We start from the raw sequence: 14,597 nt of genomic DNA, 5'->3' as shown, positions 1-14,597 counted from the left end.
AAGTCCAGGGGAAAATTACTTAGCATCGTGGGGTATGTATGAAATGTGATATTAAATGGTAGCAGGATGTTAAATGTTGCAAGGGTGGTAGTACCTGTCAATGGCCCCAATTATGGGTGGAATACCAGAAGATGGTCCTGCAACTAAAACATACAATGCTTGGAGGAAGGTTGGCTCCAAGACATTAGTCACATAAGCTCACCAGTATATGTCAAGTGAATAAGTCCCCCTGCCTAGTGATTAAATAGGCTCTAAGCATCAAAAGTAGGTCTGGTGGAGCAGAAGACTAGCAGAGTAAACAATGGGCTGAATTGAAGGGACTTGCAGAAGAGAAAAATGCAGGAAGATATGAGAAGGGGTGAAAGGTGATACCTCATGAAGATGACAAAGAACAGCAACAAAAGGGCAAACACTGTGCTGAAAAAGATCCATCCAGCCCATGCAAGCATGGAGAAACAGATACAAGATGATGATGATGATGATGATGATGATGATGACAAGGATACATGCATACTCTCTCTCTCGCTTACACACACACACACACACACATAAATATATATAAGGGTGTAGGAGAGTTAAAAGCTTTTGGAAAGTATTTTAACTATATATTGTACATATCTCAACAACATACTAGCCTGAAACATTGCTACACAAATACTGATTTCAAATTCTGGCACAAGGCCAGCAATTTCGTGAGGGGGCAGGGTAAGTTGATTAAACCGACCCCAATGTTCAACTGGTACTTAATTTATTGTCACTCTGAAAGGATGAAAAGCAAAGTTGACCTCAGTGAAATTTGAGCTCAAAGCATAAAGATAGATAAAGTGCTGCTAAGCATTTTGCCCAGCATGCTAACATTTCTACCAGATCACTGCCTTATGCTGCATTAACATTGTAAATATATAGAATATATTCTTTACCTATACAGTAGCATAAACCTAAGATAACAACATATAAGATAGTTTACCGTTGCTGTTGTTCTTCTTGACTGCTCTTCAGAGAATATACACCCAGCTTCCTCCTTAGAATCATCATACCTTACTTTTTATATTCTGAGTTCAAATCCCACCCAGATCATCTTTGCCTTTCATCCTTTGGTATTTGATAAAATAAAGTAGCTATTTAAACAACTAAACCCTCTCCTAAAAAATTGTTAGCCTTGTGAATAATTTAGGAACAATAATTAGTAGATGCCAACACCTGGCATGTTTTCAAGCTCTCAAAGCATGCTGCCATTTGGGCAATGCACTCCATGGAAGTTCTACATTAGCAATATAAAGAAATCTAGGATGGTGACAGTAGTGACATTCTCAGGAAAACTCCAGGCATTAATGAGGATGAAGTGGCTGGTCTGTTTTGGAGGAGTTTCAAGCTAGGAACTATGCTATCATGGATAACTTCCAAAATCCCTAGCCTAGCCTGGGAGTACAACTAAAGGGCACTACCAGTTCAAGATTAACTCTACAGGCAAAGAAGCACCACCAGGCATGTTTGTCTGAGATGCACACAAAGCAACAAAATCATATTTCACACACTCATGCAGTGCCTGAGCATTGCTAACTTGCATAGGATAAATCTTATATGAAGGAAATGGAGAGAGTAGTGTTCCTCCCCAGCAAATTTGTTAACAGATGAGTTACTGTGGGAAAAATGGTTAAGGTGAATGAATTTACTCTAAGGCTGTGCCTATAAGCTGGAAAACAATAGTTGTGTGAAGGTTTGTGCCCTTGGATCTGTGGAATTCCTTGATTGGCCTTAGTTGCTTTGTAAACTCTTTTGTATATGTGTGTTTTGTATACTCTGTGTACTTTTAATATCATTACCCCCTCCTTTCCCTTTCTCCATTTTTTTTATGTAACTGTTACACAAACTCTAAACTGTATATGTAATGTTCCTTCATTTGATGCTTATGTGGCAAATTAAAGAAATCTTCATCTTCATTATCATCATTATTATTATATTTACTGCTGAATATTAAGACACACTGATTTTCAGTTCCCTAAGTCTTTGATAAAATATCATGTTTCCATTTTTTTTTTTTTTACCATTGTGAGATGATGAGAACTATGATATGAAATAGGTTTGACACACAAAAGCAAGATGGTGAAAGAGTGAAAGTGTAGCAAATGAAAAAATGAAATAAGAGAGAATTTCCTCTCAGAATTTCAAATGTCATTCTAGAAACAGAGTATGAATTTGATAATAATGTCATTGCCTTGATGACAGAAAATAAAATAAAATCATAACATGGACATAAAGGTAAAAACAACAGCTGTCACATGGGCAATGGCAAACACAACAGTACTACCTTCACCACTAACAACAACAACAACAAAGAGAACAGGATAAAATAATAAATACAGTAACATTAGTAACAATATTGACAGATTTCAGCCTTTGGTGTCCAGCCATACCAACAACATAAACACCATTTTGGCAACCATCAACCTTACCACATCAGCTACCATCACAGTCATTGTTGTTACCACTTTTGCTTTGGCATTTGGAAACACCACAACGACCACTGAGAACAACAACAGTAGCAACAATTGTTTTGTAAGGGTAACAAAGTTTCAGAAATAGGTTTCCTTGAAAGAAAAACACAGAAACCTAAACAACACAGATAAGCTCTGCAATGGAGGCAACAGAGAAGCCCAGCTTTCAGACTCTTCAGAACTAATGGAAAGAACTGTTAGAATATCTGTTATATAGCAATGCTTCTACTAAGAATCAATAGGTTTTTAATATCACAAACATCCAAATTGAAAAAAGGCTAATGGGGTTATCGTCTGACATAGAAATTGTAAATCAAGGATGGTATTATGGCTTTGTGAATGTGAGATTCCTCACAAACCAGAGAGAAACATATAAGCCACAGCAAATACAAGGATCTATTTCTCCTGCCCACATATTTTTGTTGGTATACAGTAAAAATTAAAGTATCAGATGTACTATCAGATATCTAGTGAATATGCATAGTAACGGAAAAATCGGATACTATGCTTGATATATAAAAAAAAAAAGAAGAAAATTGGTCTGCGATTGGGTTGGAGAGTTTGATTATATTGAACTGCCAAACTGGCACAAATGCATGTCATAGTGAAAGGCAGAAAATCCAGATGCTATACATGTGGGAGAAACTCCCACTTAAAAGCCTTCTGGTGCAACAACAAAGGGGAGCTGGAGGAAAGCCTATACTGCTACCAATACCACAATCACAGCAACCACTACACAAACAGTAGCAACAGAAGCACAACTAGCAACTTTAACAACAACTGCAGAAACAACTCCAAAAGCAGGATCTGCAACAAAAACAACAGCAGCAGCAGTGGAGACAAGCAGCACAAATCAAGAATTAGATACTCCACAACAGCCAGTCCTACAAACAAAAAAGGTAACTCATCAGCAGACCCAAAATTCAGTGAATTGATTACATACTCACACACACACAGATCCACCTTTTTCCTGACACAAAGTTAGTGGATACAGACACCTTTAGAGACAAACAGCTGCAAAAGACATGAGTTGGGTTAAGAGGAAAACAACTCTAAAAAGAAGGCTACCCCAAGTGAAAAGCTAAAAAGCCAGAGAGAGAAAACCCATCTCTAAACCATTCACCAATAATACCAGCACCGTCCCCAAAACTCCAGCAAAAACAAAACCAGTATTCATAAATTCAACCACAACCATAGCTATAAAAAGAAGCACTAAAACAAAAGCAATACAGGATGAACAATGACAACAACAAACACAACACATACAACCAAATATACAAGCCAAACCATCAACTTTACAGTTGTTCGAAAAAGTAGCAGGGGTTTGGTGTAGGAGGTAATTGAAAACAAAAACATGGTTACAAAGGGTAAGAAGCTTAGATAAACATCTCTCAAATCCTTACTCCAAGACTGACCATTAATTCAAACCAACGCAAACATTTATCTTCATGTTAAAAAAGTATCCTACAGACATTGGATCCTTTACGTAAGTTAGTGTCCTTGATATAAAAAGCAGTAGAGGTGGTGTCTCTCAATTAACAGTCATCTATGCTCCCAACAGGGGTAGGAAGGCCAGGTTCCTTCAAACATCTAGAAGTCCTTCTAGGATGTCTTGATAATTACTATTAGTGGGGAATTGGAATTGTGTCTTAGACACACAGAAGGATTTTGTGGTGCTCATTCATAGAAGAAGGAAGTCTAAAAGCCTCAAAAACCTGCCCAGAAGTTTCCAACTGTTGGACAAGCACAGACTGCATTTTCTTGGTGTGCTTGTGTGGGTATGGAGCAACCACAGCAAGTTATCCAGCTCATATCTAGCTAAAGTATTTGTTAGGCTAGTGGAAAGGGATATCATAAGATGTCCACAATTCAAACTATCTGACAACAGATTTGTGATCAGTCAATTTAGATAGGGCCAATAGACAGGATCCCAGTAACTAGAAGTTGAATGTGTCCTTACTGGCATGTAAAGATTCAGAAACCAGATTTGTGAATTACTTTAGAAGCAGTTGACAGAAGTATTCATCAAAGACCGACTGTGGGGGTTCTAAAGAGGGTGATTAGATCAGAATTGATAGTATTTAGCTAAGAGCAAGCAATAGAGAGAAACAGAATAGAGGGAGAACTAGATAACAATCTAAAACAGGAGATTAGTAAAGGCATTGTGATACTGGAGTCTGGTACAGCCTTCCAGCTTGCCAGCCCTGGTCAAACCATCCAACCCATGCCAGCATGGACAATGGACGTTAAATGATGATGATGATGATGATGATGATGATGATGATGATGATGATGATGATGATGATGATGATGATGATACTAGTGTTGAGAATGTCCTCTGACTATTTTTTCAACATGAAAACAATGGCTATGTTGTCAGAGCTAAGGTTTGTTAGCCTGAGTGACAGAGGCACAATGCGGAAACAAAACCACAACCAGATCTTTGACAGATTGGTACAGACATATATTAATTGGTTCTGAGTAGCACTTCTCTTCACTTTTGGAAAAAGCGATGGATCAGAGATGATAGCAGACTTTAGTTCCTACTTTGATGGCCAGTAAATAACTGACTCTCAGCAGAAGACATTAGGTTCTTCAGAAAGCTAATAATGGCTGCTGCAATACAGGAGGTAATGAGTGCTTACACAAGAGAGGCAATGGTCTTAAGGAGACTCAGAGCATCAACAAAAATTAATTGGCTACTCTATAGGACTTTTGGATTGAGAACTACTATGGAGAATTTCTAGGAGTTGTTGGCCTGGCATTACTACTGATGGGTGCTACCAGATGAACGTAGAGCAACAAAACTGTACTGCAGACAATTGCTCAATGTCCCAGCATTGCTGACTTGTAGTGTTATGTTGAAGTTGAACAACTGCTGTCATGTTTGGGACTGATCTGGTAAGTCAGCTGAGTCCATAGTGATAATTGCTTCACTGTCCTCTTCCTTTAACCAAACAAGAAAAGCAGATTGCCTCTCTGGTGGACAAGGCTGAAAGTTATTGGCTGCAAAAGGCCAATAACAGCAACTGAGATACAAGAGGTAGTGAGTAGCTGCACAAGGGCCAAGTTGTCTGGTTTGTATTCTGTGAATTTTATGGTTATTGGCCAGATTTGTTTGCTGGCTGCTTGGCAAAAGTCTACCACAATTAGTAGCAGAACAAGAGAATTTCCAATTCTGTAAGTTGGGGAGGGGATGTCCCTTTCAAGCTAGGACATGGTCAGTGTCTGTAGATGAAGTCATTGTAATGGTGTTTGGCATCATGGAGGTGAATGTATTGGCACTGGCAGGAGCAGCGAATTCAAATGGCTATCACACTGACACAGCCATTGTAAATAGTCATCAAATACAAAGGTCACACAGTCATGACACCTATCTGTCATATACACACAGCCATATACACACATACATGTGTGCATATACACACACATATACACACAACTACTATACAGACACAGCTATCATATACAGAGATATCACTCACAACAATCAAGCCAGCCAGTCATCATAAACATACACATCTCACACACAGTCATCCCACATATACATCCTGCATGCACACACACACAATGCCATCACTCACATCGTCACCACAAATGATCCATTTGTGGTTGCTATGTGAGTGATAGCTACCATGCCATTACATATACTGTTGTCACACGTACCAGCCACCAGCCATCATACACAGCCATCACACAAAGTCGTGAAATATGCTGATATCATGCTGTTACCGACAAAGACATACATTACACTCCATCGATCACACACAACAATCACTTACACAACCATTACATACACAACCATTACACACTTAACCATAATATACACATGTACACACACAACTGTCACACAGACATTCATCAAACATATAGCCATCATATACACAGTTGTCACACAGATAACCTTCAAATACAGTCATCAACATACATACAGCCTTCAAATGAAGCCACCAAACAACCATCACTCACACACATTTATTACACAGACAACCATTTCATTCGTCTGTGATTGTGATAGCTGTGTGCAATGGGTACGTTTGGGTGATGGTCAGTGGTTGATAGTTGTAGCAATTAAGTGCAATCAATGGATGCATGTGAACGTTGGTGCATGCAATGGCTTTGTGTAAGGGGCATGTGTGAAGAGTGATATGCATGATCACTAGAGTGCAATAGTTGTGTATGTAGTGCCTTAAATTTGGTAAGTGCATGCAAACAAACTATTTGTTAATTATGATATGCTCCCACTACTTAGAAGTATAACTACTAGCATCTATAATTAGAACTTCATGCATAATTTACCCTCCTAGGGTCTATTTACCATAATTATGTAAATTACAGCTTTACACTATGGCTCACAAAAATGGACAACTAATCCTGCTGAGGTAACTGTTTGACAGAAAATGAAATTGGCGTCTTTCTACTCAATAAACATATTGAAAGATCTGCAGTTATCTTCAAATTGAAAATATGGATGTCTGACATTTGTGCTACTAATTGATTTTTTAACTGTTATAATTGAAAAAAGTTGATAGGATACCCACAGTTACTGTATATATAATATTAAGAAGAAGAATGTGTGAAAATTTTCAGAAAGTTTACTGCCCATCCTATTAGTTCATCCAACCGCTCTAACATTCCCTCTGCTGCTTCTCTACTTTCCGATAATACAGTAACGTCATCCATAAAAGCCCTTAATGGTGTCTTTGTAACAGCTTTCTCACAGTTTGTAGATCTAAGTAACACCCCCATAACTAGCACGAATAAGATGACTGATATCGTACATCCAGTTGCAATACCTACTTCTAGCCGTTGCCACTCCGTTGTGAACTTTCCTGCTGTAAATCTCATCCTCAAGTTGTCGTAGTAGAGCATGAGCATTTGTTGAACATCTTTTGGAATCCAAAAGAAGTCCATCACTGCTTTGATTAGCACGTGCAGGACAGATCCATATGCATTGGCAAGATCTAGCCAAACAATGTACAGGTTTTTCTTCAGTTGTTTTGATAACTTTTGATAACTTCCCAGATGGCAAATGCATGTTCTATGCACCCAGGGATTCCGGGGATTCCTGCTTTTTGGATTGCTTCATTAACGTACCCGTTATGCTGTATGAATCTTATGATTCATCTAGCAATAATTCCAAACATGATTTTCCCGTCAGTATTTAATAATAAAACTGGTCTAAATTGTCCTAGTGTTTTTGCATCTTTTTCTTTAGGTAGATAGATACCTTCAGCTACACACCATCATTCTGCTACGTCTTTCTTCTTCCACATTTCTCTTATCAGTCTAAACAGCTGCAAACGTAATTTCGGGCAATATTTACATACCTTGTAGCTCACTCCATCGTTCCCTGGTGAACTTTTTGCTCTTGCTCTATGGAGAACTTGTGAATGGAAGGAGACTCCGGCAGAAACCAAGGCTGCGCTTTAAGGACTGTGTCAAGTCCTCATTAAAGGCCTGTGATATGCAGGACACTGACTGGGAGAACAATGCCTGTTATATGTATTCATGTTTGAGCATGTGTGTTTGAATGCATGCATATATATATATATATAAGCACATGGCTCAGTGGTCAGAGCTTTGAGCCTACAATCTTGAGATTGTGAGTTAAATTCCCGGATCGGGCTGCATGTTGTGTTCTTGAGCAAGACACTTTATTTCACGTTGCTCCAGTTCACTCAGCTGTAGAAATGAGTTGCGACATCACTGGTGCCAAGCTGTATCGGCCTTTGCTTTTCCCTTGGATAACATCGGTGGTGTGGAGAGGGGAGGGTGGTATGCATGGGTGATTGCTGGCCTTCCACAAACAACCTTGCCCAGACTTGTGCTTCAGAGGGTAACTTTCTAGGTGCAATCCCATTCATGACCAAAGGGGGTCTCCTCCTCAATATATATATATATATATATATATATATGGGGGGGGGGGTGATCATTATTTTACATTAATACTGTATTGCAGGAAAGTGTATAAAGTTAGAATATTGCTTCATTGCTGAAGCAATAATGCTATAAAGGGATGGGTGAGAGTAGAAACTGGTGAGTGTGGGGTGTGGATATAAAATGGTAAATAGTTCAAAAGTTCTTTACCTGGCATTAGATTACTTGGCAGAAAAAAATAAAATCCTTCCAGCTTTCCATCAGTGTCAGCACAACTGACAGGATGATGCATAACATGTTATTCCCAGCTTTAATTGGTAAACTGGAAACATATCTTCAAGGTTGTAACTTTGTGTTTTGAATCATAACATTTCATTTTGTTTATTATTTGTATGAATGCATTTGTGTCAGAGGAGAAATAGAAGTTAATACATGAATATATATATATATATATATATATATATATATATATATATATATACAGATTTTTTTAATCAGCTGAAAAATTACAAAAGTGACTCAAGAGATAAGAGTTTAATAAATATCATGCACAAAACTTTTGGACCTTGAGTCACTTTTGTTTCAGCCGCATTTACAAACAAGCTTTCATACAAGCAGCACAGACTAAAAATTCCTTAAGAAAATATGAAATTGCAATACTTTCACCAATTTCAATGTCTTGATTAGTGAAACATGAAAACAGTAGACTATCATACTATTCTTTTCTTTAAAATATATTAGAAATATATAAATTGTGTACATTTTACTTCTTTTGTTAAATATTTCTTCACTAGAACTGACCACATGGGGGAAAATCTCTTCACCAAAATTCTTTTTTACTATATATATATATATATATATATATATATATATACATATATATATATATATATATATGTTTCATTTAATATACACAAGATTTAAATTTGAGTTTTTATTAGTTTCATTCTTTGAAAGCACGATGGTCAGATAGGCTTGTAGAGCATGCTATGTGCTTCCTAGCAATCTTTCAGACTCAAATATTCGATATGGCTGGTCTTTGAAAAAGAAAGACGCAAGGATGTTGGTGTTTGAAAAGAAGAGAAAGGATGAGAGGAAGTTAAAGAAATATGTGGAATGACAATCATGTTTCCACAACATGAAACTAATAGTAGCTCAAATTTAAATCCTGTGTATATTGAATCATATTTATTTCTCGTTGGATGTAGTAATTCTTTTCCCAATCCTACCAATAATAGAACAATATTTTATATTCATGTATATGCGTATATATCTCTAGTCTTCTTCGCTTTGTCTTGTTACTGGAATCAGATAGGAAGGGATGTAAAAGTGAGGTAGATGATGTTGTGCAACCCTCCCTCACTTTGATCCATGTCACATGCAAGTCAAGACATCACACCATCCCAGACCAACCTCCAAGTCCTTTGGTGATGGGCAAATGACAAAGCAGCAGGTATAGATGCACTGGAAGTTATAGTCACAAACTTACACAATGTTTGTTGTCCTCATTAACAATTACTAGCAGTATAGCCCGGCTTTGCCCGAGATTAAATTAAGATTATTAAGCTAATCAAGTTCTTTATTTCAAACCAAACTAAGTAACATTGACGTCAGATTTGGGCAGAATCAGTGTCACAACTGGAGCGCATGGGTCGGGAGTTTGATCGGCAGAGGTGATCAGGCTACACATGCCAGCCCTTTGAAAACACCACCCCCAACATCTAACCCATCTTTGCCCATGGGTTGGGAACCCTTCCAGCAAGGAAAATAGAATGCTCAAAAGGGCTCCCGATTCTCTGTGTCAGAAGCGGATCACAACTAAGTCTTAAGTATATGTATATATGTATATATATATATATATATATATATATATATATATATATGGGCAACACACACACACACACGCACACACATACACACACACACATACACACACATATGTACGCACATATTTTTTGTACGCATACATGTTCATATGTGTGTGTGTTGCCCTTCTATCAACAAAACACTTTTTTCCTCGATGGAAAAAAAAAAGAACAAAAGTCTTAACAAAAACTTACTCGTCGCTAGAAAGGGACTTAACTCCTGTTTGTAAACAATTGTGATTTCTCCGACTTGAAAATTGTTAAAAGTTTTGGTTGAAAATTTATTTTTACTGCTATTCACTGGTGCCTCTGGCTAGGGTCATGACGAATGTCCTCCTAAAATTGGAGCGACATGCGTGCTAATTTGTGGACGTGCATAAATTACATTCACGTACACACACACACATCCTGCCTTTTATATATACAGGTTCATATATATATATATATATATATATATATATATATATATATATACGCGTTATATATATATATATATATATATATATATATATATACGCGTTATATATATATATATATATATATATATATATAATGCAAATGAGTAACAAAGATGTCCAGGTATCAATTAATATAATAAATTGAATAACTTGTGAATTACCACATCCTGTATCATTTCTAATTCCCACCCTTGGAGCTTATTTTAACCTCTTTTGCTTTTCACTTTTATTTGATAATCTAAATAAGGACCAGCCACCCACATTCTTCCTTCTTCTAGTCATCACCTCTTCCTCATCAGTCATTCTCTCACTGTAGATAAAGCTAGATATATGGTCCCAGTAAAATAAGTGTCTGGGAGGCTGTCTGACTAATTAATTTATCACTATCAACTGGAACATAGCTAACAACTCCCAATGGATTTAATTTTAAATGGTTGTATAAAATCTTATAAATAAAAATAAAAAATTATCTCACCACTCCTATATCTTGACCCCACCACTATTTTCCTCTGCTACACTCTAAATTATAGTAGGCTTAAATTGATATGCATTATTCTCTGAATTCATTCTGCCACAAATATAACATAAGGAAACAATGTAATTATTTTGGTTTCTAGTACTGATATAAATTTGCTATAAATGCTAAAAATGGCTTATCCTTTATGTTGGAAATCTATATGATCATCTGCGTCTGAGGAGAGCAGTTTCTCTCAAATTGATGTGATGTTTGCATTGATCGATTAAATGGAGTCACTTGAAACAGCTGTAATGTATTGATACCTGGACATTCTTGTTACTCATTTGCATTTTGTTCACCTTACTTCGAGCTGCATGGATGATACTCAACTGGCTTGGTGCCTCAATTTAAGTACTTCATTCAACTGAATCTTATTTATATATATATATATGTATACATTTATATATATGTGTTTGTATATGTATATATGTGGGGGCACATGGTTTAGTGGTCAGAGTGCTGGATTCATGATTGGAAGATTGTGATTTCGATTCTTGGACTGGGTGATGCGTTGCGTTCTTGAGCAAAGCACTTCATTTCATGTTGCTCCAGTCCACTTAGCTGGGGAAAATGAATAATCACCGGCATTCTGTCCAGGTGAGGAGTATAAGGAGTATATACACCATTGAAACCAGACCTTATGAACTTGGCATGGCTCAAGAAGGAAGCATTTTTTTATATGTGTATATATATATATATATATATATATATATATATATATATATATATATATAAATATATATATATGTATATATATATATATACACATGTGTGTATGTGTGTTGCCCACATATATATATATATATATATATATATATATATATATGTATGTATATATATATTATTTACATTACACACACATATATACAGAAATATACATAGGTGCAGGAGTGGCTGTGTAGTAAGTAGCTTGCTTACCAACTACATGGTTTCAGGTTCAGTCCCACTGTGTCACTCTACTATAGACTCGGACCGACCAATGCCTTGTGAGTGGATTTGGTAGATGGAAACTGAAAGAAGCCTGTCGTATATATGTATATATATGTGTGTGTGTGTTTGTCCCCCCAACATCGTTTGACAACCGATGCTGGTGTGTTTACGTCCCCATAACTTAGCTGTTTGTCAAAAGACTGATAGAATTAGTACTAAGCTTACAAAGAATAAGTCCTGGGGTCGATTTGCTCGACTAAAGGTGGTGCTCCAGCATGGCAGCAGTCAAATGACTGAAACAAGTAAAAGAGTAAAGAGTATATGTATGCACACACACACACACACACACACACACACACACACACACACACACACACACACACACACACATATTTATACACCTCAGCCCTCGCAATTGGTATTACTGCTCTCCCCTATTTCCCCCTCTCTGGTCTCCATGTCTTAGCCCACACAACACTCAGAATACTCTCTAATCTGTCCTGTGAACAAAGCATCTCCTGTACCAGTTCCACCACAGAATGTCAATAAATTGTGCTGCCTCAAAAGTATCACTAGCAACTAGAACAATTTGTCTGCAACTAGTGCCAGAAAAAGTGCACCTACTGCATATGGTAAAGTGGTTGGCTACTGAGCAGAAAATGTATAGTGTTATGTGACCATTTATTCAAAATCTTCAGTCTTGGTACCACAAGAGAATGCACCCAATACACTTGGTAAAATGGTTTGTGATAGGAAGACCATCCTGCTACAGAAATCAAGTGAAATGTATGAGCAACAGTCTATGAAAGCAGCATGGAAAGGAGATATAAAAATGATGACATATATATGGAGATACACATACACATATAAACACACAGATATGATATATTCATAATATTCATATATATATAAAGACACTCACAAACATACATTCATACATACATACACATATACATACATAAACATGCATATTTTTAAGATGCGCGCGTGTGTGTGTGTGTGAGTGTGTAAGTGTGTAAAAAAAGTGTTCATTGCCTGGTTGCATAATGGCTACTGGAGGGACTAATACAGAATGATGAAATGAAATCTTTATTACATCCAGTTGTCATGTAATGAAGGAAGTATATTACAGATGTTTAAAAAATGCCTTATAAATGCATTATATATATGTGTGTACACACACATACCTATATGCATATATGTATACATATATTGTCATACACATGTTCATTAATATATATATCTGCATGTATTCATATATTTACATTGGCACACAGACACACACATGCATACACATTACAGTTGTCGACAATCAATATAGCATTTAACATTATATTAATGCTTCAATGCTTCCTTATATATTAGATACATGAATCATGTATCTAATATATAAGGAATGCCATATATCCAAAAATTCTTCCAGATTTGTCATAACAGCGTAATGTTAAATAGTGCCTCACATATAGGACCCTATGTGTATATGCTGGAATTTAAGCATATGTTTGTGTAGGAGCTAATATGTGTCTCCTCACTGAGTTACATTATTGTAATATCATTTTAATGTTCCTGAAATATTTTTGTTGAAATCACTACATTGTTGTTTTTAATTATTATGGTTATTATTTTTGATGTTTTTGTTGTAGTTGTTTTTATATTGATGCTGAATTTGATGAAGTTCAGAAAAAGTTATTGATAATTGCTCATACTTTTTCCACAGGTTCTTCATTGTCTTGGGAAGAGAAATGCCATGGTTTTCCTTCTCTCTCACTTGTTAAATGTTTCATCAAGTTTCTCAGCATTTCAACAACATTATCCAGTTTCTGATCCATTTGTACCATCTAGATGGAAACCCCAAAATAAAGAAGAATTAAAAGACTTTAAATCAACTTAAGTAATATCAAGACTAGATTTTATAACATTTTCAGCTGATAAATGAATAAATTTGGGCTGGAGAAAATATTCATACTTGATAGTTAAAATGGAAAGCTGTTTTTACACAATGAGTAATATAAATATATGAATAGTCATCAAAAGTATCGTAATACTGGAAATAATGGCAATGTCACCAGACTTTTAAAAATATGCTGTTGGAATTTTCCTTTTATGCAATAATAATCCACAATGCATTTGTAGTAGCAGTACTGGTACCAATATTTGCAATACTTGAGTGAACTATAGATGAAATACATTTCATTAATATTAAAACTACAATATCTTCACATCAACTAAAATATTTCACAAAATTGGCAATGTTGACAGATTCTGCTACAGGAGAAAAAATGGGTGAAGAAACTTAAACCCTTAAACCCAGACAATCTTCTTGTGTTGTATGCTAACATTCAGATGGTATACAATTGATGCTAAACAATTGCAGCAACAAAAAGACGTCAACCTATGGTAGTGCTCAAAAGTAAAGAAAACAACACTTTATGAGTCCTGGATGAACACAAGA

At 36.3% G+C, this 14,597-nt stretch overlaps 1 protein-coding gene across 4 annotated transcripts in view; it reads right to left on the bottom strand.

The window, feature by feature from the left end:
- The window catches only part of LOC106879982 (potassium voltage-gated channel subfamily KQT member 1), a 266,966-nt gene that overhangs the window by 8,558 nt on the left and 243,811 nt on the right, over window positions 1-14,597 (bottom strand). For 2 of the 4 annotated variants that reach the window (XM_089338860.1, XM_089338859.1), the window contains exon 14: window positions 13,852-13,983. In XM_089338860.1, the coding sequence (XP_089194986.1) occupies window positions 13,852-13,983 (132 nt within the window). Of the gene's footprint in view, window positions 1-13,218; window positions 13,984-14,597 lie in introns of those variants that run through there. The other 2 variants (XM_052975495.2, XM_089338861.1) reach the window with 1 other exon arrangement.

The sequence above is a fragment of the Octopus bimaculoides genome, chromosome 21 (genome assembly GCF_046866305.1).
Source record: "Octopus bimaculoides isolate indiv1 chromosome 21, ASM4686630v1, whole genome shotgun sequence".
Lineage (NCBI taxonomy): Eukaryota > Metazoa > Mollusca > Cephalopoda > Octopoda > Octopodidae > Octopus > Octopus bimaculoides.
The sequence above is the reverse complement of the archived record's forward strand: the minus strand, read 5'-3'. Positions and strand labels throughout refer to the sequence as shown.